The 22,737-nt window shown below is 39.7% G+C and overlaps 1 protein-coding gene across 14 annotated transcripts in view; it reads right to left on the bottom strand.

Annotated features, from left to right (window-relative positions):
- LRRC9 (leucine rich repeat containing 9) overlaps nucleotides 1-14,109 on the bottom strand; it is a 71,067-nt gene extending 56,958 nt beyond the window's left edge. For 13 of the 14 annotated variants that reach the window (XR_011558997.1, XR_011558998.1, XR_011559001.1 and 10 more), the window contains exons 1-7: nucleotides 14,042-14,109; nucleotides 9,055-9,148; nucleotides 6,664-6,882; nucleotides 4,847-4,987; nucleotides 3,895-3,958; nucleotides 1,586-1,656; nucleotides 757-939 (exon numbers count right to left, since the gene is read on the bottom strand). Coding sequence is in view for 10 of the 14 variants with exons in the window: in XM_070750385.1 (XP_070606486.1) it covers nucleotides 757-939; nucleotides 1,586-1,656; nucleotides 3,895-3,958; nucleotides 4,847-4,987; nucleotides 6,664-6,882; nucleotides 9,055-9,111 (735 nt within the window). In the remaining 4 variants the exon portion in view is untranslated. The remainder of the gene's footprint in view (nucleotides 1-756; nucleotides 940-1,585; nucleotides 1,657-3,894; nucleotides 3,959-4,846; nucleotides 4,988-6,663; nucleotides 6,883-9,054; nucleotides 9,149-14,041) is intronic. The other variant, XM_070750474.1, reaches the window with a different exon arrangement.
- Nucleotides 14,110-22,737: the final 8,628 nt, after the last annotated feature.

The following is a 22,737-nucleotide window of genomic DNA, read 5'->3' as shown; positions in this document are numbered from 1 at the left end:
TCCGTGTCGCCGCGGAGTTGGCCTCCCCTGCCGAGAAACATTGCCGGGAGCGGCGAGGGGATGCTCCCCGCAACCCGCCGAACGTCGAGGTCGGCGCCCGCCTCCTTTCCGGCAGCTCCCCGCGCCCGAAGACGAGCCGGCCCCGGTGCCCGGGACAATGTAAGACATACCCCCAAAGTAAGACACAGTGGGGCTTTTGGGGGTAAAAAGATAGTAAGACACTGCCTTACTATCGGGGAAACACGGTAGCATTTAAAAAATCATTCATTCCCCTTCAGAAACAGACATATCTACACTCGTCGGCCAGAGGGCTGGACTCTAATGGCCCCAAGCCTGGCGACAAAAATGAGTCTTTGGACTCTTATGGAAGGCAAGGAGGGTGGGGGGAAGTACGAACCTCTGGGGGGAGCTGTATATTTATGGTTTCCCCAGTTGCAAGGTATGACTGTGAAAGTTGGGCAATAAGGAAGTCTGAGCACCAAAGAATTTGATGCCTTTGAACTGTGGTGCTGAAAAAGACTCCTGTGAGTCCCTTGGGAATGATTGAGGGCAAAAGAAGAAAGGGACAAAAGAGAATGAGGTGGCTGGATGGAGTCACTGAAGCAGTCGGCATGAGCTTAAATGGACTCCAGGGGATGGTAGGGGACAGGAAGGCCTAGAGGAAAGTTGTCCTTGGGGTCACAATGAGTCGGACATGGCTTTGCGACTATCAACAACAAACCTCTTTCTGGTCTGGTTCTTAAAATCTGTACTCACCTCTGCCAGCTCTTTGATTTGTATAGATGATACATCATAAGTGTCAAGCCTTTGAAGCAAAGGAATGTGATATAGCACATGTGTTGCATAATTGGAAAGGTGACAAACAGGGTTAGTTTCATATTGGGGGTCATTCAAACACAGGTCTGTCAAGTGAGGTAATCTTGCCAAATTGGTAATTTCCTTTGCAAAAGAAAAAAAATGAAAAAGCACCATTTTCAAATATATCTAATATCCAGAACTATTCTAGGCTTTCCCATTCAGAGAAAACCTGCAGAAACCTAGGAATAAAATAAATTGAAATATTTCAATGGTATATTTTCCATATTGCCCTGCTCCTCTGTGAATTGAAATTGTTTGCCAATTTTGTTTCCAAGTACAAGTCAAGAAGCTGGTGATGACTTATAAACCTCTGCATTACATGGGACTGTTTGATTCAAGAGACCATCGCTCCCCAAGCATACCTACCTGTCCCATCAGGTCCAGCACGAAGGGTATATTTTATGTCGTATGAGCCAGGGACTGGTTTTATCAAGTCATGGGGATCCAAGAGGGTAGCACAGCTGTGCAGTGGAAGTATTGATTGGTACTGATGGATATTATCTATCTCAGCTATGAATTTTTTGTAGGATTATATGACATTTATACAGTTTTATATATATATTTGTTTTTAAATTATTGTATTTGTGTTGTATTTGTATTTCTGTTTTATGTGCTTTTTGCTATGAGTTGCCCAGGCATTGAGATAGGTAGCTTTATAAATCTGAACAAAATAGATTAATAAATAAACAAATTATATCAATCAAGCTAAAGAGAAGACAACACTTACTTTAAATGAGCGTATTCTGTTACCAGACAAATTTAATTTTTCAATGCTTTCACTTGGATCCAAGCAGTTTCCTAAAAGAGAAAAGGAGGGAAATTATTCTTGAACTTTTCTCTCTGTTCTAGTCTTGGTTGCTATTAAACAAGGTCAGATCTGGTTAGTGCTTAGTCAGAAAGCCACCTGGAAATGTAAAGCTGTAGGAAAGATTGAAAAAAGTCTCATATAAGTTTTACATTGTTGCTAAGAAAACAGCATGGGTATGCCCATGGAAGAAATAGGGGGGGAAATTGAATCAAGAGCCTTTCTTCTTTGTTTCAAGGGCTTTTTGTGAATTTTAATAGTATACAAGTAAATGCAATATAACAATTTATATAGAACAATAAATTTCTCTATACATGGCCAAATCTTTTTTAAAATATTGGATCCGTTTGCCAATCTAATACTGTATTCTATTTTCCACAATAATCAACAACTACCTCTGGAAGTTCATGGGATGACCTGAACACAGTAGTCCTCCCTCTCCCAATGTAGACTAAGGAACATGATCTTGATAAGATCAAAATCTGTTGCATCATTTTCCTTACTATATACACCCATTAATGTTCCTGTGCCAAAAATATTTGGAAATATGCACCTCTGATCCATAATGGTTATCATTCTTCTTTTGCACAACTGATGTCAGTGATACTGCAAAATCAGAGCCTGACTTGGCTAAAACAGTTGACTGATGCCTCAAGCCCAGTATCAAATTCTGGGCTGAAATAGCATGAAATAGGCTAAAATGGGATTGATGTTGTTTGTCACAGTACTCCCCCCCCTTATTGTTAGTGTCAAAACATGATGTGATTACAAACGCTTGTTACACACTGAAAAAATTGGGTAGCAAAATGAAACATACCCTAGTCTAATTTTATCCCATTGTTCTAAATTTATACTGTATCCAATGTTTCTGACCCAATTAATCATATTTCTTTTAATATCTCCTCCATTTTGTAATTTAATCGAAATTTGTATATTGTTTTCCTTTCTTGGTCTAATAAGATTTTGTCTTGTTCTGTTTTTCTTACTAGTTCTGATAATTACAAAATGTTTGTTATCCTCATCCAGGTGCATTGGGTGGCTCACTTGGGTTGCAAGGATTTGGGCAGCATTTACATGGCTGGGATGCCTGCAAGATCCCTGGCTTCTGAGACAGGCGAGGCCCAGAGAGGAGGTGCTGCGAGGGAGCCCATGTGAGGCGCCACCTTGAGCAGGCAAAAAGCTGGAGGCAGGGGAGGGTCAGTCTCCTTACCTGGTTGGCCACCCTCCACCTTTTTCATCAAGTGTGTGTGTGTGAGAGAGAGAGAGAGAGAGAGAGAGAGAGGTGGCAGAGAGGAAACCCATTCAAATAGCGTTGCCTGCAATTCTTGTTACTCCTCTGTCATTTCTCTCTCTTTTTCCTTCTCTCATTCTCTCTCAGAAACACAGACATTTGATCATTGAAAGGGACGGGCTGAGCTTTGCTTCTATTGTAAGCACAGGATTCCCACAATCATCTGTCCTTTTCTCAAGCAACAGCAGCTGGCTTGGGGTGTGGGGGTACAATTCCGACAGGCTGCATGGTTTTCTGCCTCATTGTAGCAGGAGCCTAAGCAATACCTGTGGAATGCAAGCCATGGTCGCCGCTTGCTCCATAGCCACAAAGTGAGCTGCGGAAGAGAGGGGCCCTCGGCAGCTGATCCAGCGGGGCCATAAGCTCTGTCTCTCTGGGTGCCTGGAGATATTTCCAGCACACTCTTGTGAGCCCCAGCTTTGCCCACAGAGAGTGCCTGGAGATATTTCCAGCACACTCTTGTGAGCCCCAGGCGCCCAGAGAGACAGAGCTTATGGCCCTGCTGGATCAGCTGATCCACGGGATAAGGCTAAGGGGCCCAGAAGCCTTTAGGTGACTAGGGAAGGGAAGGGCTGCCTCCTGTGCTGGCCATAGCCAACCCTTCATTAGGCCCTATTTTCAGGGGAGGTCGTATAGTTACACCCTCCCCCAAAATCAAGCTTGACCTTATTTTCAGGACATGCCCTATTTTCAGGGAAACAAGGAAATAGGACAATCACTTGAAGATTGTCCTATTGTTACTAAAACCATTAAGCTTAGTATCTAAAATCTTAGCTGTACTACTGTACTGCATAGCATGGAATAGAAAAGTTCCATTCTACTGTAAATGACAAGCTACTGAGTAAGAGAAGAGTTCCAAGATGGAAGATCTATTCACTGTTGTTTGCCCCATTAGCAATATGCAAAATAACAGATATGCAAAATACAATGCATCTTGTACCAATTTTACTAATATTGTTATCTGCAAGATTGAGTTCTTTCAGTCTCTGCAATGAAGTCAGCCCCTGTAAAAAATACAGATTATAATATTTAGAATTATATAATGTTGTAAACTCCTAAGAAATGTAGCTATTCTTTAAACCACACATACATTAGACTAGGTTGCATAAAGCAAATGGTTTTGGAAAACCAAAGTTTTAAACCAAGTTGTATTTTGTCTAATTTTCTGCATGTTTCCCGTGATGTAGGATAAACTACAATCATTAAAAGCAGGCCTTTTACAACTATTTTATTTAGCAGATTCCTCATAATTTTACTCCTTTAATAGGGTTAATAGCATTGCAATTCTGGCACTCTATCTGAAGATTACGTTCAGCTAACTCTTATGCTATTTTGTTTTAAATTACAGTGGAGGACCTCTTTGTTCATTTTTAGACAGTTGCAGAGTTATTTCTACTACAGAACAAGAGGGTCTTAGAGTATTATTTTCAAGTGAATATTATTTTAAATTCTGTTTTCGTGATTATTTTATTAACTTGTTTTAGAACAGGTAACTTTAATGTCACTGTCTAAATCTTAATTGTATCTTCTAATTCACTATTCATCATTCTTTCAGAAAGAGGTGGGGCAGAAAACAAAGAAGAAAAAGGGAAAAGGGAAAAAGCAGTAGTCTGTAATTATTGGGGGATTGCAAAATATAATTAATCACTTGTACAACAGGGATACGTAAGAGTATTTCTGAGTTCATATTTGTACAGTTGCCAAATATATTGACCAGAAAGTGCTTTTGGTGATAAAAATGCTACTGTAATAAAATGGAAAATGGATCAGCTGTTCTACTGATTCTTACACTATTTGTAATTATTTGAATACTATCTTCTTCTCTCCCATTTGCTTAACCTTACAAAGAGGAGATAGATGAGAATCAATAGCTCTTCAAAACCCAATCTTACCTGTATTTCTTTAATCTGGTTCCCATTAAGCCAAAGTATCTCCAGCTTTTGTAGCATTTCCAGATTTTCAATAATGGAAATCATATTGCAATACAGGTAAAGTTTTTGCAAAAGAACACATTTTTCCAAACCATCAATTTTCTGCAAAAAAAATCAAAGTAACCAAAGAGGAAAATGGAGAATTTCCAGAAAATTGAACAAAAGTTTAGGGGAAATGCCTTAAGTACACTGATAAATTGTCATCTGAATCTGCCATGCGAAGCTTTAATTTCACAGCCATCCACTAGATTGACATAAACCATTCTATTTTCAGAGTTCCCTTTCTATACATAGACCTAGGCTCTTCCAAATACTTCGTGGTAAGTAATAACCTTTAACTACTTAAAATGAACTACTACTGCATTTAAAATGTCTTAATATTGCAGTAGATCCACAATTCATGATTATCAACTTTTCTTCTAATGCACAAATATGAATTTGAAACAAAGGAGAAGTTAGTCTTTCCTGAATCTAGTTTGATTATTGGAAATTTCACAAGCATGCACATGTAGTTTTTGTGACAACAATGCAGTAATAGTTCAATGCTTCTTTTTCCAGCAACTAAGATTTTCTAGTGGTTTTCTGTCCAAGTTCTAATCAAATCTGACCCTGCTTTTCAAGATCAGCAAAAACTGAGCAGGTATTAGTGGGACAACATCAAATACTGTAATACGGTGAGGTATGAGCTAGATGCGAAATGGTTTGGATGTTTTACTTGGGCAAGACGTCTCCATCTTTGCTAAGACAGCATTCAGACTTAAAATCTAAGTATACAAGTTGAAACTTCAGAGCTACATTCTTTCCAAAAATAGGTGAAGCCTGTAAATTCATTAAAAAGTTGTGTTACGTCTTAGAACATTCCGAATTTGGAAAGGCCCATGCTAAGGTTGGAATGGCCTGCTTTTCAATCAGAACATTCTGTGACAAAATATTTTCTGCACTCTGTATTGCAACCAAATCTTGTTAATGTAACAGAAGGAAGAAATTATTAAAGTAATGCTTTCGACTTTATCTTGCATTACCTAAAATTAAGAAAGTTGATCTTTTCACTGAAGTGATTTTGGAACATCTTTCACAATGTGTAACTTACCTGCAGGAACTTGGAAACTTAATTCAAGCAAGATTTCCTGCAAGGATTAGGCGTGGGGTTTGCCAGCAAGAAAATAGTGGTGTTGCCAAGCCCAGAGTATCTGATGTGAAGGTGTTATAATCATCAAGACAAAGAGCAGTTTGAAGAGGTTTTTTTAACAAACTGGGACAAAAAAAAATGATGGGAACACTGACGTGGATAAGTGAATAATAAAGAGTATCATAACACTAGATTACTCAGCCAGATGTGACATTGAGATGGCAAAAGGACAATTAAAAAATGGATAACATTTTCTCCACTAGAACCTGTAAGAAAACATGAAAAATGTTGTACAAACTGGCAGGATCCCAAAAACAGAAAATATTTTGTTTCAGGGAATACAGCCTTTTAGGCAACTGTCTTCTTCCAAGGCCAGCCCTGCTAAATATTTTTGGGCTTAATCAAAACCATTTTAGCTATTCAACAAAGTGTTTATTCTCATGATGGAAGAAACTAATGAATAAAAAATAAATAAATAAAAATCTCTTTTTATTCATATACTACTTTTTCTAACACAGTCCTGGTTATACACCCGAAGAGTCAGATTCTTCAACACAGAAAAAGTTGAAAAAGTTGCAAAAGAGCACAAGTTAAATGAAGATTTCCTCGTCCCTGGAAATTATAATGCCAGACTTCAGTTCTTACTTACCTTCAAACAGCATTCAGCTATCCATAATTCTTTAAGAAAAGGACAGTTCTCTAAATCAGAAATCCACTGGATTTGCTGCCTAACCAGAGTTAGTTTTGTTAAATTGGGGAAATGAGACAGGCCTACTATTCTGGGGTAGCCTGAGAAAAACATCTCCAAGCTTTGTGTTGAAGGTCCTTCTTGCTCAAGTCTTTCATAAGCCAATCCATTACTTGTACACTGGAAGAAACAGATTATTAATATTTTTCATTTATTATTGAAAGATAAAACTATAAGCAAAATCCAAATACATTAGCTCTATATGATGACAAATAAGTATCCAGAAGAACTCCATATGTATTTATTTTGGTCTACTACTAATTTCAGGGATCCCTTATGTTATTTATTTCATTGATAGACTTTTTAAAAAAAATTACACTGCAATTTACCAACTTGAGATTTGGTCTACGTCCCTTTTGGCTGCCAAGACTTCAAGGACTACATGCATCTCAATGATTTTCATCTTAGCTGAGAAAATTTAATTTACAACATGTAAGACTCTGCCATCTACTCCGTGATGAACAAGAATAAAAATACCATAGCATTATCAAAAATAATTAATGCAAAAAAGACAATATTAAGAAAGACCACGCCATCCCATTAACATTTTAAGAAGAAAATCTGGTAACTTGCATTTATTAATGATAACCTGATTAATAATAATCATAATTTTCAAAAATGTGTTCACATCACATGTTGATCAATCATTATCTTAACAGTTTATAGAATTAACCACATTTAGCATGTCATACAAATACAGTTAACAGAATACTTGTTCATCAGAAACAGTGTAATGACATCAGCAGTGGTGGGCTCCTACTAATACGGCTAATTATGTGCAGCTCCGCAGCTCTGGCGCGCAAGTGTGGAATCGAGAGCAATTCTATGTTTCTATGTTTCTAAGCTTCTATTAAGACTTCAACTCGTGAACTTGCAACATTTATATACTTATAAAAATATCAATTGATAAGGTTATCATATTTGCATATAACACTGAAAAGTATTCGATAGATAGATAGAAAGACAGACAGACAGACAGATTGATCAGATATAGATAGATAGATAGATAGATAGATAGATAGATAGATAGATAGATAGATAGATAGATAGATATAGATAAAGATATAGAGATATAATTTGCATATACATATATTTTACACAGTAAGACCAGATTAGCTAAAATGTTTAGCAATACATCCCCGAAGTGTTGGAAATGTAAACAATCACCAGGTACATATTACCACATATGGTGGAGCTGTAAAAATAGCAAGGAAATTTTGGTTACAAATCCAGGTGAGGTTAGATAGAAGGGTTGGACAATACATGTACCGGTATATTGAATTTAAACCAGAATTATTTCTATTAGGTATTATAACAGATGGCTATAGCAAAGGATCAATATACCTAATACTACACATCTTGATGGCAATGAGAATGATATATGCTCAGCAATGGAAAAGTGAAACACTCCTTCAGAAAAAGACATAATAAGAAATATACCAGTATGCGCAGAAATGGTTAGATTGACATTAGAATTAAAAGACAAGAGACAGAATATTATGATACACGGAACAGATTTTATCAATGGCTGGAAACACAAGTGGGAGTCAGAACACGAAACAATAAGGTTAAGTAGACCTGGAATGAGATATTATATATGTATTGGAATGTATATGTTGGTTAAAAATAACTGTATAAGACCAGTACTGTAAGTAATGTATAAGTTATTTGTCTTCCACTTTAGTTTGTATGGCGGATGAAATGCCAGGATGGTCTCACTATGTTCAATATACATTAAGATTTTTTTATTCTATATTCCTAAAGATTCTCCTTTACAATTTATGCAGTAACAAGGAACGTTCCTTGCAAATACATGGTTGCACACTACAATACTGATAATCAAAATATGTGATTGATTGACAGAATTAATTTAATATTGTAAAAGGTCCCATATTAACCCATTAAATTATTAATCTATTAAATAATAAAGAACAGCAAAGAGAAAGAGCAGTGTATATTATTATTATTATTATTATTATTATTATTATTATTAATTAGATTTGTATGCCGCCCCTCTCCATATAGCAATAATGACAAGAGTTAACTTTCTTTTTCTGTACTGCCAATAAAGCCTGTGTGTCATACGTACAGTATTTAAAAGTTTGTTCATGTACAACACTGAAAAATAAATATTTAATAACCTTACATAAATTCTAAACAAGAAGTGAGGGGTTAGAAGGGGATGACAAATATGATGATATTTTTATAGGCCTAGTTGTAAGATCAGATGGGTAGTTATTTTTTATCATTCTAGAATATCAAAGAGGTTTAAAAAAACAAACCAAAACTTACCAACTCTTTTATTATTTCATCAGAAGCAATCTGGTTTTGAGAATCACTCTGTATCATTTTCTGAGCATTTCAGCTTAAAAGACATAGTTCATACCTATAGATAAGAATAAAAATGGAATATCTTGCTAAGAAATTATGAACCCAGGATTCAGCTGTTAATGGAGGATAAGAGAGGATGCATATGTTAAAAGATAAATTTTAAGATATCTAGATCCTAAACTCCAAAGCATTTCAGATATTTAGAGGCGTGTTTCTCAATGTTAGCAATTTTCAGATATACCACATTTTGCAGAACATAAGACTCTCCAGAGTATAAGATGCAACTACCTTTTGGAGGGAGGAAAACAAGAAAAAAAATCTTCTTTTGCCTCCCAGCAATTTGCTCCTTGCAGCAAACAGCCCATTTCAGCTTCAGCACAGTCTGGTTAGGACAAGAAATCTGCCTCTGCATGCACAAAGGCGGCAATAGGCAATCCCTGCAGCCAGCAAATCAGCTACTTGTGTTAATCAGACTGTGTTGAAACTGAAACAAGCTGTTTGCTGCAAGGAGGCAAATTGCTGGGAGGCAGAGCCCAAAGAGTGGAGCCGTTGGGTGGGCAGAGCTGCATTTGGTGTATAAGACACATCCAAATTTTCATCCTTATTTTTGGAGTGCGCTTATACTCTGAAAAATATGGTACTTCAACTCCCAGAATTTTCAGCAGCTGCCATCCTTGCTGAAAATTTCCATCTATTGAAGGCCAGGAAGTTGCTAAAGTTGGAAAATACTGCTCTAAAACAATTTTCAATCAGCAATAAACATGCTCTGATCAGCCAACTCTCACTAAGTTACCTTCTTAAGTTTCCTTATATGGAAGCTCTGAAATACATAGTCTATTCCAGGGATTTTCAAACCTGTTGGATGAGCAGGCACTTCAGAATCTTACCACATTATCACAGTATTCTCAGCAAGTGGTTACCATAAGTATACCTACTGATAAAATATTTATTTATTTATTTATTCATTCATTTATTCATTCATTCATTCATTCAATCATTCATTTATTGGATTTGTATGCCGCCCCTCTCCGTAGACTCAAATTTGCCAAATTCAGTGATGGTTATCACAAAATACCCATTTACAAAGAAAATAAACATTGTTCACACAATGGACTGTGGATTGTTATTTCATTTATAAATACAAATTTTATTTAAAAAAATGATTGTAATAGTAAGTATACTTTTCCTAGAATACTTGTAAAACATCATATGAAACTAAATGAAATTTAAAAATATCTATAGAACCAGTTTCATATCAGCACATCACTCTGTACCACTCATTCAGGCAGGGAAGGTATGCTGCAGACTGCCAGTCAAATAATTTCAACTGGTGGGGTTGTAGGAAAAAGGGTTTCTCTGCCACTGCCACTGCATTGTGGAGCATCTTGCCCTCAGAAGTGAGGAAAGCTTGCAAACACTTGGCATAAAAACTACCTCAGAAGTCACTACCAGTATAACTGCATATAGGATCTATTCAAAAATGTTTGCGTACGTGTGTTGCAAATAATCCAAAACATAGATCGCCCCACACGATTTTAGCACCCAAGTTCTAGGTTGTTTTTAATAACTGCCTCTAAGAAAGTCATCTTTTGATGAGCTATAAAAATAAACTTTTTGCCCCTTCCCCCAGACAATTAAGATGTTATGTACTAATTTGAGAAAAGAAGTAGATTCTGATTAATTTTTGTATTTTTTACTACTTCTGAATGGGTTGCTCAAAACGGGATAGGTTTAAAAGAAATTTATAATAATAACAACAGAGTTGGAAGGGAGCTTGGAAGTCTTTCAGTTCAACCCTACACTACTTCAGACAAATGGTTATCCAACATCATCTTTAAAACCTCCAGTGTTGAAGCATTCACAACTTCTGGAGGCAAGCTGTTCCACTGATAAATTGTTCTGTCAGGAAATTTTTCCTCAGTTCTAAGTTGCTTCTCTCCTTGTTTAGCTTCCACCCATTGCTTCTTGTTCTACTCTCAGGTGTTCTGGAGAATAGTTTGACTTTCTCTTCTTTGTGGCAACCCCTAAGATATTGGAATAATTTACAGAACACATCTACACTGTAATGGTTATGAAATATGAAATTCCTTATTAACATGCGTTTGCAAAACAAAACACTGATTTTAGATACATGACTCAGTTATCTTCTATGAAACAGACAACAAGCCTCCACTGTTTGCTGTTGTAAAACTTTAAAAAGTTACCGTAATTGGGACGGAAGGAGTTGTACCCATAAAAATGCTATTACTGCAACTAGCAAACAATATTTGTAGGATATAAGAGACTGCGTTAAAATTATAATTTTCCAAAAGACCCTTAATCAGAACAGCATTCTATATACAGTGGTACCTCTACTTAAGAACTTAATTCGTTCCATGACCAGGTTCTTAAGTAGAAAAGTTTATAAGTAGAAGCAATTTTTCCCATAAGAATCAATGTAAAAGCAAATATGTGCAAACCCATTGGGAAAGAAATAAAAAGTCAGAATTTGTGTGGGAGGAGGAGGAGGAAGAAGAGGCGGAGGACAGTTGCTGCCGAAGGAAGAAAGTGAGGAGAGGGGAATTAAAAAAACCCCAAAACTTTAAGGCTTTAAAAAAAAAAGAGGGACTCTGAGGCAGCGAAGAGCATGCACCTCCCATACACCTGGTGCGAGGCTGCCTCCCATCCACTGTGCCAGAGAGAGAAACCCAGGTGGGAGAGAGGATGGAACTTCCCGCTCCTTTGACTGAAAGGCGGCTGCTGCTGCTGCTACCTGCTTCCTCTTCCTTCCCATGCTGAAGAGCCTTTCCTTCACTGTGGTGATTCCTCGGTTTGGCTGAAGTCGAGTTGATCCGGCCAGGGTGAAGCGCCCCCTTTTGCCTTTCCACGAGCTGACGCTCCAGGAGGCAACCTCATGCCGGGTGTATGGGAGGCAGCGTGAGGGAGTTACCAAAGCGAAGTGGTTTATTCCCTCTCCAAGCGCCCAGAGAAAGGAAAATGCTCTGTTTGCTCTGGCCTGCGAAAGCCCCTTAGGCGCCACCGAAAGGCTCCTCTGGCAGCCCAGAAAAGCCCGAGATGGCCGGGATTAAAGTGGGAATTGCAGGAAACTGGCCAGGCCTTTGTGCTGCTCTCAAATTTCCTGGGAATTTTTTCCAGGATCGGGTTCTTAAGTAGAAAGTGGTTCTTAAGAAGAGGCAAAAAAATCTTGAACACCCGGTTCTTATCTAGAAAAGTTCTTAAGTAGAGGTGTTCTTAGGTAGAAGTACCACTGTAGTTATTTAATTTAATTTAATTTAATTTATTTATTTGTCAAACATGTATATAATAGTAGTTTGTATAGACATAAGTAAAAAGTAATGATAGGACAGTAGGACAGGGATGGCAGGCACAATAGTGCGCTTATGCACACCCCTTACAGACCTCTTAGAAACAAATATAGAGAGAACATGATTCCAGACACAACGAGGGATACAAAACAAACCATGAAGGTGTTTTAGTTCCATTGATAGGTTAATGCAGCACAATAAATCCCAAACCTATCTTAATAAAACACAAATGCTTAATTCAAATAACATATTAAGCACAAATTCATATTAGTTCAAGGTGATAATATGGCTCCATCACATAATATGCAACCTAGTATGCTACAGAGATGTGTTTAAACAACTACTTGCCCCTTAGACTACAAACTATCCGCCGCCAATTTCTGCAAACCCGCAAGATGGGTGATTTTGAGCTATTATTTCTCATCTTATGGGGAGGATAAAAGGGTAGGTGGGGTGTATGTGTGCGTAACATCAATGTCATTTCATGAAATATCCCAAGAAATACCAAGTATTTCTCATTCTTTTATGGAAACAATAAGGGGTTCACATATAAAAGGAGCGCCGAAAGCAAGCTTAAAAAGACCCGAACGCCTCACATTATTTTACATTTCTCCTCAAAGGAGAATGCTGCAGTTCCAGTAAAGGCTGAAGAAGAATTCCAGAATTCATGGAGGAAGGAAGGTGCTTCTCTTTGGTAATAGAGGGTGTAGAACAAGAAGCAATGGGTGGAAACTAAACAAGGAGAGAACCAACTTAGAACTAAGGAGAACATGTCTGGAAGACATGTCTGGAAGACAGAAGGAAAAGGGGGGACATGATCGAAACATTTAAATATGTCAAAGGGTTAAATAGGGTTCAGGAGGGAAGTGTTTTTAATAGGAAAGTGAACACAAGAACAAGGGGACACAATCTGAGGTTAGTTGGGGGAAAGATCGAGGGCAACATGAGAAAATATTATTTTACTGAAAGAGTAGTAGATCCTTGGAACAAACTTCCAGCAGACGTGGTCGGTAAATCCACAGTAACCGAATTTAAACATGCCTGGGATAAACATATATCCATTGTAAGATAAAATACAGGAAATAGTATAAGGGCAGACTAGATGGACCATGAGGTCTTTTTCTGCCGTCAGTCTTCTATGTTTCTATGTTTCTAACATTCCTGACAGTTAGAACAATTGATCAGTGGAACCGCTTGCCTCCAGAAGTTGTGAATGCTCCAATACTGGAGTCTTCGGAGAGGGTTGCCATACAAATCTAATTATTATTATTATTATTATTATTATTATTATTATTATTATTAATTATTATTATTATTATTATTATTATTATTATTATTATTATTATTATTATTATTATATTTTAAGAAGATGTTGGATAACCATTTGGCTGAAGTAGTATAGGGTCTTCTACCCAAGCAGGGGGTTGGACTAGAAGACCTCCAAGGTCCCTTCCAACTCTGTTATTTTTATTTTTACATAACAACAACAACAACAACAATATTCCATAGCCTAGGATGATCGGAATCCTGATTGGAATCCTGCACCTGTTAGGGAAAGGTAACGGAGCTAGGGCGATCCCACTAGGTAGGCAAGCGCCCCTTAAGTCGTTCGTCCCCCCCACCAGCGGCCATCACTCACTCACCTGCCTGGAGCCCTTAAGGTGCTGCCCAAGTAAGTCCAGGCTGTGTACAACAGAGGCCTCTCTTGTCACTAGGCAACCACTTTTTTCCCTCGTCGCCCAGCCCCAGCCAATCAGCGGAGGCGAAGCTGCAGTGCGATAGCACGTGACCCGGCTCCACTGTGAGGAGAGATGGTCGTTCTTCCCTCCTCCTTCCCTCTCCCCTCCCAGCGGAATTTTCATAGAGTTGCAATGGGATCCCGTTGGGATGTCTTCGGTCAGCGCAGACCGAATGTTGTGACGCGCCTTTTTTGGGGGGGGGGGGGTCTTTTGTGTGTGTTTGTGTGTGTGTTAAGAGTGGTTTGTGACTCATTACAGTATTGAGGCAAAAGTGTCTTATTGTGGTGAATGGCAGGCACTGGGGTTTCATTGGAATACAGTTACAGCTGTGCTTCAGGCAAGGTTTTTTAAAAAAAAACAACACTCGGCTTCAGAGGGACTGTGATGAATTAAATGTAAAAGTCTGCGTCCCCCCTCCCCTTTTAGTGCAGGGGTCTCCAACCCTGGCAACTTTAAGACTTGTGGACTTCAACTCCCAGCATTCCTCAGCCAGGAATGGTGGAAGTTGAAGTCCTCAAGTCTTAAAAGTTGCCAAGGTTGAAGACCCCTGTTTTAAGCGCAAACATTCTTCGATTTTACTTGCCTCAATCAGATTTACTTTGGAGTTAGTGTAGATTCAATTGTACCTGTTGTGTTTGTATTGATTGGATTTAATTCCAGCAAAAAAGGCAGACAAGTCACCTTTGAAGGTTGGTGGCATCTTGCCTGTTTTATGAAAATAGAATAGAATAAAATTCTTTATTGGCCAAGTGTGATTGGACACACAACGAATTTGTAGTAAAATATAGCCTTTTCTGATCAAAGTTAAAATAAATGCTATCCGGAATATTAAGAGTCAAAATTTACAAATCTGCAACTGAAACTGTAGTAAAGCTTCCATTTAAATATGCTTAAGAATAATGAAGGTAGTCCCTGACTTACAACTGTTCGCTTAGTGACAGTTCAAGTGATAATGGCACTGAAGAAAGTGACATTCTTTTCCAATGGCCATTGCAGCATCATGTGATCAAAATTTAGCTTGGCAATTGACCCATATTTGTGATGGTCGTAGTGTCCTGAAGTCATGAGATCATGTTTTGCAACCTTCTAAGCAGCAAAGTCAATGGGGAAACCGGATTCACTTAACAACCATGTTACTAAAAGGGTCCTTGAAAGGCTTAGAGAATATACAGAGTTTAACCTGATTCAACTTTTGTTAATTGCTGCTGAGAGAAACTCCATTGTTGCCTAATGTGCTATCCGTATATAGATAAAACTTCTAGGCGAATTGCCAAGCTTAGCCTAGCTAAAGTAACTTCTTGAAAAATGAAAAATGCAGATTTTGCCAAGTAGCCTTGTAGGTAGCTTTAAAAAAATGTGTTCTCAGCAAATCTAATGCGGAATAGCGCTCCCTAACAAAGTTCTGAGTTATATGCCAGAAATTGTATTTCTTTCCTCCTTTCTAAAGTCCATTGTTTTCAGAGTGCTGAGAAAAATAAAAAAGGCTGCGTAATATTAAATTATGTTTTTATAGCAATGACGTTCTATGCGAGCTATGTGAGCTATAAGGTGTTTGGAAAAAGATTTTTGCATGCGTGCCTGTTTTTTTCTCTGCCTGCTGTTAAGATGGGAGACTAAAAGAGTCCCCCAGTTTTGCTTTCTAGCTAGAAATAAAAGCTGATTATCAGTAGCCTTATATTCAGAGTTTCATTTGATGCATCAGATTCTGAGCTGAATTCAAAAACCGTACATTACTAATTTAACAACTGCAATGATTCACTTAACAACTGTGGCAGGAAAGGTTGCAAAATGGGGCAAAACTCACAACAAATTTTTCAGTTAGCAATATACATTTTGGGCTCAATTGTGGTTGTAAGTTGAATGCTACCTTTAATTACTATGATGTATGATAGGAATAGGAAGGCTACTAAACATTTGCAAAATGGGGGTAGCAAATATAATACTAGAAATAGGATGAGTAGAATTCTACGAGTTTGTAACATTTTCTGATTTGCTTATAGTTTCATGATGAAAATGAATAAAATAATTTTGACTACAGATGTAAAAACTACAGTCTCAATTATTGAGATTTTGCCTCAGTTTCAAATATTTGGAACATTAATTTGCCTTTTATATCTTGGTGTATACCAGGTGATACTTATTCAAGATGATGCCATCGTTTTAGACTCTTAGCAACCACACATATTCAAGATAAAGTAATATGAAATTTGTCATACTTAGTGCTTAAACTGATTTTTACAGGACTTGTAGGACTTTTTGAATGGACCGACTTGTATTTCAGCAAGATTACGAATATAGTTGTCTTTTAGAAGACATTTAAGAGAAAGTATCATTTGTCATAGTTGCTTGTTGCATATGGCGTATCACATTACATTGAACCTGCAAACCTGTTGTTTATTGAAGGTACAATCGCTATTCATGCTCAGCCATAAACTATGACATACATCCTATTCCAACCAGGTTGTGAACCTAACCCAATTGTGACTAGAAAAATCCAGGCTCAGTTACTTTGAATCAGACATTGTTCCATATTCTTAGAATTGTGAGGATAATGAAAAAAATGGTAAATGATGCTAAAAGATAAGCATATATCACCCTGAGTTCTTTTAAGATAAATGATGTGTGCACTAAAATGGGGAGTAAAAGAAAGCATAGTGACAGAGTGACAGGCTTTGAGATCTTAAAAATCCCAATTACCAATTCCATCTGTACCAGAGGTGGGATTCAGCAGGTTCTGACCAGTTCTGGAGAACTGGTAGTGGAAATTTTGAGTAGTTCGGAGACCCAGTAAATACCACCTCTGATTGGCCCTGCCATCATCTATTATGTGCCTCTCGAATCCCAGCTGATTGGGAGGAAATGGGGATTTTGCAGTATCCTTCCCTTGCCACACCCACCAAGCCATGCTCACTAAGCAATATAACCCGTAGTAACAAATTTCAAATCCCATCACTGGAATTCTGTAAATTTCTGCCTGAGCAAAATTATTTGCTCATCCAAGCTACAAACCTCTTTGGGGTATGTGAAGTGTCATTTCTATACCACCAGATGTCACTTTTTTACATGTGTCTCCCATTTTGTACACTGTAAAAATTTGTTTTATTTTATTTTGTTTGTCAAACATGAGGAAGATAGCTGGTATAAACATAAGCAAATTAAGTACATATAAATGAGGACAACAGGACAGTAAATCAGGGACGGTAGGCACGATGGTGCGCTTATGCATGCTCCTTACAGACATCTTAGGAATGGGACGCAGTCAACTGTAGACAATCCAAGGTTAAAGTTTTTGGGGTTTGGTGAAGAAATCACAGCGTCAGGAAGTGCATTCCAGGCATTGATGATTCTGCTGAAATCATATTTTCTGCAATTGAGTTTGGAGCGGTTTACATTAAATTTGTATCGAGAGAAGTGATATAATGGGCTTCTCTAAGCTTAGGAAACAGGATGGGAATTCATAAAAGGTTACACCTACAAAACAACTGCACATTCTCCTTGTCAAGAAAACAAGTGACTCTCCACCCCAGTGAGCTAGTACTTGGTTAATAAGAGGATCAAGAATTCTCAGCCTAATGAACTCAAAAATAACTTGTGACTTTTTGTGTAAGCAAATGTTGAGATACCCTAAACAGTGCACTAGATTTTGGGTACCTCAACTTCATGCACAAGTTGAAATTGGATTTCTTATTTAATCATAGTCTTGCTTGTTCTGAAGAGTGCCTTTAATTTCACCTGGAGAATCTCCAATGCAACTTTGATAAATGAGGCTGAAACTGAATATGTTCTGTATTCTGATGAGCTGCCCTCTGTCTAGCTACTGACAGGCATTATGGTTGATTGTTCTTCCTCTGAAGTGTATTTTTAAGTGTTTTTAAAATTATTCTTTTGCAGGATTGGTATTCTGAGTCACTTTGCCTCCTCTCACAACTGACCATAGAAATCTGTATAGGATTGATTCTTCTTTAAGTCTAGAAAAGTCTCAGGCGAATATAACCTATAGCACATTCTCTCTTGCTTTCTTGTTTTCTCTTAAATAGTTGCCTCCAATATACTCCTCCCTTTTCATTTATTACAAGGAAAGCATCTCTTCTATAGGAGAGCATCAGAATGGAGGTAAAGGACAGCAAACAAAGGCTATCCACAATGGATACACTACTGTTCCATAGTGTGAACCTGTAGAGACATATGCATAATTTTCAGCTCCATGTAGTAGACATTACAATAAGTCCAGTCTCTGCCATAGCTTTTTGCTGTCTCTTTATGTAACCATGCAGGCATACTCTCAAAAAAAAAAAACCCAGGCTGTCACAGGAGGATGACATTGGCAATAGAGTTTTAAACACTGTCAGAGAGGTGTCTGGGAAGAAAAAGATTGGGAAAACCAATGTCAGGATTAGAAATGGAGCTGAAGGTTTGCAATTCAAATGGCTGAAATGAACAGACAGCAGTTGATTATTGAAGTTGAATTTGTTTTAGTAACAGGCTGGTAAAACTGAGTTGCATCAGTATGGAAACAGATGGAAGATTGCCAAAAATAATTGTTTGGGTGCTACCCTATGAAGTCTGGTGAAAAGGAGGCAGCGTCATAGGACTTAATAGGGCAGAAATCTATTGATGGAGCTGAAGACTATGGAAGAGAAGTAGACAAAAAGTGTACCTGCTAGAGTGAAAAGTCAGCAAATATTGAGCTGTCAGTATGATGGATGATGGCCAGTATAATCTTAAGGATTTTCTTAACTCTGAGTTCAATCGTTTTAATATGGACAGGTACAGACATGCTAGGTATACACATATTGTCATGGCTTGCTGAGAGATTGATTTTGTAGGTGGCTTTGAACTGAAAGGGAAAGAAACTGAAATATTCCTAAAGCAGAGACAACAGAAGGGGAGAAATGTAAAACCATTAGGGAAGCCAGGAAAATTAAACTGCTTGATTGTTCTGCTAAAGGTTTTGGGGGGAAATAGCTTCTGACTATCTCTGTCAAATGAATAAAATTTAAAGTAAAGTCTAACAGCAACTAAAATATTCTGTAGGCTCAGAGAGGCAGGATTTAAACAACAGGGCCAGTTACTTCCATGTGTATTGTTTATAGATGGTGCATTACAAAGATTGAGGTGCCAGCTGCTTTTGTGAAAGGGATTCAGCATCACTGAACTATATTGATATCAGACTATGGAGGAAAGAAAGGAAACCAAAGGAGAAAAACAATTGCTACACACTATCTTGCAATTTTGAACATATCCAATTTCCTCCTATTAGCCCAACAAAAAACATGAATGTGACATACTCCAAATGTTCTTGTTACAAAAGTTCTGATAAGAAATAAATTACAATACAGTTTAGTTTATTGCAACTAAAATCCCTGTCCTTCAGTATATTCATACAGAGGAAAGAAGTCAGAATCAAGGATACTGCTCATTGCTTAATCTTTTAATATGTGGATTTTCAAAGGATCTTTCTCTCCTTTTCTATCATTTCAGATTGTACCCTATTGGCAGGTCTGTTTGTTTTGAGGGGGTAGCGATAACTACTTTCACGGTGGTTGGATGAAAATAATGGCAGTCAGCTTTTCTAGATCAAACATCTTAATTGAGCTGTCTGCACAGAGAAGACATTTCAGCCATAAGCAGACTCATCTGAGGACTGACTTCCTGCAAACAAGAGATCTGGGAACACCATTTACTGTAAAAAAAAGTTGCTACAAGTTTGTTGCAAAGCAATCTTAACGATTGATTTTATTTGGCTGCACTACAAACTCTAAATGGGGTGGGGGTGGAATGGAAGGTGCAGGAAGTCATAGTTGTTCATTTAAATTGAATCAAAGTGAAATCTGAAACAACCAAATTGGGATAAATTGACTCCCACAATTTTATTTGCCACCAAATTTATCTTAAAGCAATATTAAGATAGAACTATACATAAACACTTTTTTGAGATTTGATACCAATTCCAGAAAAAGGGCCCCGTTGCATCAAACAGTTTCAAAAATTATTGTAGTTGGCTCTCACATATAGCAATAGCACTTAGACTTATATATCGCTTCACAGTGGTTTACAGCCCTCTCTAAGAGGTTTACAGAATCGGCACATTGCCCCTAACAGTTTGGGTCCTCATTTTACTGACCTCAGAAGGATGGAAGGCTGCGTCAACCTTGAACTGGTGAGGATTGAACTGCTGGCAGCTGGCAATTAGCAGAAATACCCTGCAATTCTTAACTGTGAGAACAATTAACCAATGGAACAGCTTGCCACCTAGAGTTGTGGATGTATTACTGAAACCTGGCTGGGCCCAGAGGGAGGTGTACCTCTCTCTGAAATTTGCCCAGCTGAGTTTCAGATATGGCATCAACCTCGACCCCAGGCAAGGGGGGGAGGAGTGGCTATTATAGCCAGGGAGAGCCTTTGCCTACGTGGACTCATTGCTCCGGAAATTGCGGGTTGCGAGTCACTCTTGATGAAGTTGGACTTAGGGGTTCAGGTGGGCTTATTTCTCACGTACCTGCCTCCCAGCTGCGTGTCAAAAGCCCTGCCTGTGCTACTCGAGGAGGTAGCCGGGTTGGCGGTGGAGTTCCCCAGACTTATTGTCTTGGGGGACTTCAACCTGCTGTCACTCGGCGAAACCTCTGGGTTGGCACAGGAGTTCGTGGCCACCATGACAGCCATGGACCTGACTCAAGTAGTACGGGGTCCGACTCATGAGGGGGGGCACGCACCTGACATGGTATTCCTTTCCGAGCAATTGAGTAATGGTCTGAGACTAAGGGGCTTAGAAGCAGTGCCTTTGTCATGGTCAGACCATTTTCTACTACAGCTTGACTTCCTGGCTCCAATCCTTCCCCGCAGGGAGGCGGAACCAATGAAGATATTCCGCCCCAGACGCTTGATGGACCCAGAGGGCTTTCAGACGGCGCTTGGGGTTATTCCAGAGGCACTCATCCACAGTTCGGCGGAGTCTCTTGCGGAGGCCTGGAATACGGCTGCTGCGGAGGCTCTCGACCGGATTGCGCCTTTGCGACCTCTCCGTGGCGCTAGACCCCGTAGAGCCCCATGGTTCAACGAGGAGCTCCGGGAGTTGAAACGCCAAAAGAGACGTCTAGAGAAGCGATGGAGGAAGAGTAGGTCTGAATCTGACCGAACACTTGTAAGAGCTTTTATTAAGACTTACAAAGTGGCGCTCAAGGTGGCAAGATGCGCATACCATGCCGCCTTGATTGCATCAGCGGAATCCCGCCCGGCCGCTCTGTTTAGGGTGACCCGCTCCCTTCTTAACCAGGGGGGAGTTGGGGAGCCCTTGCAGAGTAGTGCCGAGGAGTTTAACACGTTTTTCGCTGATAAAGTCGCTCAGATCCGGGCCGACCTCGACTCCAATTGTAAAACAGAGTCGACTGACAATGAGTCAGTCGAGGTGACTGGGGCACGTACTTGTCCACCTGTCTGGGAAGAGTTTGATCTGGTGACACCTGATGAAGTGGACAAGGCCATTGGAGCTGTGAGTTCCGCCACCTGTTTACTGGATCCGTGTCCCTCCTGGTTGGTCTCGGCCAGCAGGGAGGTGACACGGAGCTGGGCCCAGGAGATTACCAACGCTTCCTTGGGGAGGGGAGTTTTTCCAACACTCTATAAAGAAGCGCTTGTGCGCCCCCTCCTCAAGAAGCCTTCCCTGGACCCAGCCGTACTCAACAACTATCGTCCAGTCTCCAACCTTCCCTTTATGGGGAAGGTTGTCGAGAAGGTGGTGGCACTCCAGCTCCAGTGGTCCTTGGAAGAAGCCGATTATCTAGGTCCCCAGCAGTCAGGCTTCAGGCCCGGTTACAGCACGGAAACCGCTTTGGTCGCGTTGATGGATGATCTCTGGCGGGCCCGGGACAGGGGTTTATCCTCTGTCCTGGTGCTCCTCAATCTCTCAGCGGCTTTCGATACCATCGACCATGGTATCCTTCTGCACCGGTTGGAGGGGTTGGGGGTGGGAGGCACTGTGCTTCAGTGGTTCTCCTCCTACCTCTCTGGCCGGTCGCAGTCGGTGTTAGTGGGGGGTCAGAGGTCGACTCCAAGGTCTCTCCCTTGTGGGGTGCCTCAGGGGTCGGTCCTCTCCCCCTTGCTATTTAACATCTACATGAAACCGCTGGGTGAGATCATCCAAGGACATGGGGTGAGGTATCATCAATATGCCGATGATACCCAGCTTTACATCTCCACCCCATGCCCAGTCAACGAAGCGGCGGAAGTGATGTGCCGGTGCCTGGAGGCTGTTGGGGCTTGGATGGGTGTCAACAGACTCAAGCTCAACCCGGATAAGACGGAGTGGCTGTGGGTTTTGCCTCCCAAGGACAATTCCATCTGTCCGTCCATTACCCTGGGGGGGGAATTATTGACCCCCTCAGAGAGGGTCCGCAACTTGGGCGTCCTCCTCGATCCACAGCTCACATTAGAGAACCATCTTTCAGCTGTGGCGAGGGGGGCGTTTGCCCAGGTTCGCCTGGTGCACCAGTTGCGGCCCTATCTGGACCGGGACTCACTGCTCACAGTCACTCATGCCCTCATCACCTCGAGGTTCGACTACTGTAATGCTCTCTACATGGGGCTACCTTTGAAAAGTGTTC

This window comes from Erythrolamprus reginae, chromosome 1 (assembly GCF_031021105.1).
Source record: "Erythrolamprus reginae isolate rEryReg1 chromosome 1, rEryReg1.hap1, whole genome shotgun sequence".
Classification (NCBI taxonomy): domain Eukaryota; kingdom Metazoa; phylum Chordata; class Lepidosauria; order Squamata; family Dipsadidae; genus Erythrolamprus; species Erythrolamprus reginae.
This window is presented reverse-complemented; position numbering and strand designations above follow the sequence as displayed.